This window comes from Nuphar pumila, chromosome 13, assembly GCF_984573655.1.
Source record: "Nuphar pumila chromosome 13, dmNupPumi1.hap1.1, whole genome shotgun sequence".
In the NCBI taxonomy this organism is placed as follows: Eukaryota; Viridiplantae; Streptophyta; class Magnoliopsida; order Nymphaeales; family Nymphaeaceae; genus Nuphar; species Nuphar pumila.
The window spans coordinates 70,666,172-70,671,315 of NC_143261.1; the positions used below are offsets into that span (position 1 = coordinate 70,666,172).

Below are 5,144 nucleotides of genomic sequence, written 5' to 3' on the forward strand. Positions count from 1 at the left end.
ATTCAAAAGAGAAAAAAGAAAAAAGACAAAGGGTAAAAAGGAAGAAGAAGACAAAAAAGAAGAAGAAAAAAAAGAAGAAGAAGAAAAAGAGAAAAGACAAAAGAAAGGGTTTGAGACACGAGGAATAATAAGAAAGAAAAAAAAGAACAAAAAGATAATAATAATCGTGTCCTTATGGCCTAGGGGGGACAGCCTAGGCAGGAAAACAATGCCTTATTGCCTAGACCCATAGGCCTAAGCGGTATCCTTGCACCCAGCCCGCCTAGGTGGCCTAGTCACTGCTTTTGTCAATTAAGGTCGACACGACACTCAAACACTTCATGAACACGACATGACACTTCATGGACATAGTCAAACTAGTTTCATATACACTCAACATTGAGTCATTAACTTTGTCTATTTTCTTTTATGATCTTATTTACTCATTTTGTATTCACCTGAGTTCTTTCTTTTAAAATTTGTCATCAATTACATCATATTCCAGTTTCAACTAGTTTCATTGTTTGATTGTTTTTTTATACACATACATACATCTATGTGTGTGCACGGCATTGTCCCCATATACTAATTTTTGAAAATTATCATATAGAACGAAGTGTATTTGTATTGTGTCCCATTCCCGCATCCGTATTCATGTGACAAAGGTAGTCGCCATCATCATCATGATGCAAACTAGGTAAATGTTAGACACTTATTCAGAAAGCACAACAATGTATACATTTGTGTTGCATAACCGTTCATCCATTAACTCATCACCTTGGCTTGGCTGGATATGGAGGACACTCGCTTTAGATAGAACATGCAGAGATGTTATATTCAGAAAGAGAATCTGAATGGAAGAAACAGACAGTGGCTTTCCACTACATGGTACGAGATTTGGAAAGAGAGAAACCCAAGGATTCTCAACAGGGAAGTCATCTCCCCACAACTCTGTTCAACATGAGATTGCAACACTGCAAGATTAAATGGCCAGCTTGAACAAAGAAATAGATTGGAAATTGTAGAGTGGGAACTGGCTTCTGACTTTACCTGTGAATTTTCTGGTTTGGTCTCTTGTACATTTGGAGAGATCAATAAAGTCTAGTTCAAAATGGACTGCACGAGACAAAACTCCTCCATACAGAAAATCTTGCATAAATATTAAATGACAAATAGCTGCACAACCATGTTGGCACGAAGCATATAGGAAATCAAATTAAGCAAGAAAAATCTTCTGCAATAATACAGTCATTTACAGGTTGTACATGCTGCTCTGCTAGTAGTGAAGTATCTCAGGCTTGGAAGGTCTGAATTCACCATGTAAAACTTGTAATACATGTAAGTCAAACAGAATTTTAAAGAGATCCCTAATGCTTAACAAAACAAACGAACAAAATTTCACATCAATACCGAAGAAGCTGTATCTACATAAGGAACCATTCTCTCAGATTCACTGGGTCGGTACCTGGCAATAAATTTTATATGAAGCCTATTGTCGGCTTTGAGTCCTCCAATGCTCATAGTCAGGATCATCGGTTGGCAATTGATACCGGCACACAGGACAAGTATTTCGAATGCTTAGCCATGGTAAAATGCAGTCACTATGATAATAATGGGAGCATGGCAGACGCTTAACCAATTCCTCCCTTGAGATATCATCCTTACAAACAGCACAGAGGTTTCTTGAACTATCTAAATCTTCCTGTGTTAAAAGGACCAAAGGCAAACTATCCACAAAAGCCTTTGAAGCTGGTGGATCTCCCTTTGGAAAATTATCATTGTCAGCAAATTGCCCCAGTAATATCTCATATTCTGCAGTGTACACAAAATCCTCATGATCACCTGTATAAAACTCTGCATCATGTTCTACATTATCGGAATTGCTTCCCTCCAAATTATTGACTGCAAGGAGAACGGCCCAGTCGAGATTCTCCATTGTTTCCATGGCATCATTTCCATTGCCCACACCCATTTCAGAGTGAACTTCAACATTTGAAATCTCAATACCATTTGATTCATGTAACTCCCATACTTCAGAGGGCATGATCCTATCTTCTACATTATCAACAGCCATCCTTTCTTCATATATAGAATCAGCCTGGCTTAAAACCTCGCTCTCATCAATCCCACCGTCGACTTCTTCCCATTCGAAGTCTTCATTAGAGTCTCTTCTATCATCTAAATGGAGACAATCCCAACATAGGGGAATACCCAAATCATTACTCAAGGCATCTGATTCAGATCGATCATCTACATCCAAATTAGATCCCAATCCAAGGACGCATGAATCGTCATCATGAGGATCCACACCCTCCTCTTCATCCGAGTCGGATTCCAACCCCACAACCCCAAAACCATCGATTCCCATTCGAAGATCACCATTCTGACAGGAACTCCCATCCACAGCAACGACATCCGAAGTTTCAAGGCCAAAAATCGACGACGAAGCCCCGACCGAACCAGCTTCAACGCTAAGCATCACAGAAGACTCACCAGATTCGATCATGGAACCACTGGAAACGAAACTCCGCAAGGACGCAGTAATTCCTACGGGATAATGGGCGCCCGATTCTTCTTCCACCACAGACCCATCATCAACAGAAGGATCGAGACAACGTTCTCGATCACAAACAACATCCCCATCATCATCTTCTTGATAATCATGCTCCGAGAAGCACCTCCAATCCCCGCTATCGAACCCTAACCCTAGTCCCAATCTAAATTCAAGCCCCAGCCCAAGATAATCGGAACCCAAATCGTCGTCTCCCTCATGGCCCCCAAAATCGACGCCGGATCGGCCGTCGACGGAAGAATTGGTGGGAGAATCCAACTGGGTGCTCGAGAAATGATCGAAGAGATCAAGAACGAGGTCTACCTGGTCGAGATACCTCTGGTCCGAGTCCTCCACCGGCCTCCCCCGGTCTCCGGAGAGATCTAGGGTTAGGGTTTCATCGAGTTCGAGGAGAAGGTCACGACGCGCACCGAAAGAATCGCGCTGCCCACCGCCGGAGGGATGGATCTCGTGATCGTAGCCCCTGAATGCGAACGGGATGGCAAGATCTAGGGCTTCTTCTTCTTCCTCCTCCTCCGCTTCCTCGGTTACGCGACGGTGGAGATGGCGGAGCTCGCCGAAATCCGCCATTGCGGAGAGAGAGAGAGAGAGAGAGAGCTTAAAACCGAGGGATGTCAACGGGTCGGATATATAACCAAATCTGGATCAGTTTAGTTGGTTGGGTAAGCTGCGTCCGATTAGTAATCAGATTCGGATTCATTGTAGGGTTTTTCGGGTGCAAACGGGTCAGACATGGGCTGCCAGATGTGAATTTGAATCCGAAATACCAACAAATACAAACAGTATATCCAAATCCGGATCCAAATCAAATCCGAGGCGGTAAGGTTAAATCCATATCCGAAATACATGTGCTAATACTGGAAAAAAAAAGCTCCTTACATGTAAAAAAACGTAGTCCGGTTGGATTTTGAATGGGTTGTATTCTAGTTCTGACTAATCGAATTCGATCGGAAGGTACGAATCTTACTTAAAAGATTCATATCCGAAAACTTATGGGACTCGAATGGAATATCTGACCATATCTGATCTCTTTGCAGCCCTAATAATGATAATAATAATAAAAAGATGAGTCATGATCTCTCTCTCTTTTTTTTAATAATGGCGATGATAATATAAATATTAATAATGACAAAGTACAACAGTAATAATAATAATAATACATGAATATACAAAATTGAAACCTTATCTTGCATGTTCATTTTCCTCCATATACAAAATGCAATTAGCGTTATAGTATGCTATTGCTACCTAATATTTAGGTTAGCATGGGTAGAGAAGCTAGTGTATGTTGAAGACCTAACCACTTTCACCCCCTAGTATTAGACCGCTATAGTCGCCCTAATCAATATCATGGAGCAAAATGGGACCCAGTGGGAAGCAGATTCTCTGAGGTAGAAATAATAAAATATCTCCTTTGTGGTTCTAAGAGACCAATAATAATGATCATTCCTATTTATGATTGCTTGATCTACCACCTTCATCAAACCTTGTCTCATAATCTATATGCGGTTGATTTATCTCCCATTCAATTTACTTTGGGAGAGTTCCCTAAAATCCTTTTCAAGTGAAAACCAATCTTTCTCTTTTTTTTTAAGGGAAAAAGCCCAATCTATTTTTGTCCATGTATGCCGTTTGGATCATTAGTCTCAATCTTAGCCTTAAACTATAAATTAGTCCCCAAATCCCAACTTTGGGAGAAACCCAAGTTAGAAGAGTTCCCAAAAATCCTTTTCAAGTGAAAACCAATCTTTCTCTTTTTTTTTTTAAGGGAAAAAGCCCAAACTATTTTTGTCCATGTATGCGGTTTGGATCATTAGTCTCAATCTTAGCCTTAAACTATAAATTAGTCCCCAAATCGCAACTTTGGGAGAAACCCAAGTTAGAAGAGTTCCATAAAATCATTTTCAAGTGAAAACCAATCTTTCTCTTTTTTTTTAAGGGAAAAAGCCCAATCTATTTTTGTCCATGTATGCCGTTTGGATCATTAGTCTCAATCTTAGCCTTAAACTATAAATTAGTCCCCAAATGGCAACTTTGGGAGAAACCCAAGTTAGAAGAGTTCCCAAAAATCCTTTTCAAGTGAAAACCAATCTTTCTCTTTTTTTTTTAAGGGAAAAAGCCCAATCTATTTTTGTCCATGTATGCGGTTTGGATCATTAGTCTCAATCTTAGCCTTAAACTATAAATTAGTCCCCAAATCGCAACTTTGGGAGAAACCTAAGTTAGAAGAGTTCCCTAAAATCATTTTCAAGTGAAAACCAATCTTTCTCTTTTTTTTTTAAGGGAAAAAGCCCAATCTATTTTTGTCCATGTATGCCGTTTGGATCATTAGTCTCAATCTTAGCCTTAAACTATAAATTAGTCCCCAAATCGCAACTTTGGGAGAAACCCAAGTTAGAAGAGTTCCCAAAAATCCTTTTCAAGTGAAAACCAATCTTTCTCTTTTTTTTTACTGGGTGGCTGTCAAGCAGGCCCTGTCTTCAACATGCAGAGATTAAGGTGGCAATGGATTGTGGAAAATGGGATCAGTTGGAACAACCTTATTTGGGGGCGGAGGATAGAAGATATAAAGCTTTTTTGTGCATTTTTTGAG

At 40.0% G+C, this 5,144-nt stretch overlaps 1 protein-coding gene across 1 annotated transcript; it reads right to left on the minus strand.

The window, feature by feature from the left end:
• Positions 1-1,168: 1,168 nt before the first annotated feature.
• LOC149818646 (uncharacterized) lies at positions 1,169-3,139 on the minus strand. The gene has a single exon (XM_089985344.1). The coding sequence runs from the start codon at positions 3,119-3,121 to the stop codon at positions 1,469-1,471; it is 1,653 nt and encodes a 550-aa protein (XP_089841470.1). The 5' UTR covers positions 3,122-3,139; the 3' UTR covers positions 1,169-1,468.
• Positions 3,140-5,144: the final 2,005 nt, after the last annotated feature.

Coding starts and splice junctions, on each gene's coding strand:
- LOC149818646 (XM_089985344.1), bottom strand. CDS start 3,121: ATGGCGGATTTCGGCGAGCTCCGCCATCTCCACCGTCGCGTAACCGAG.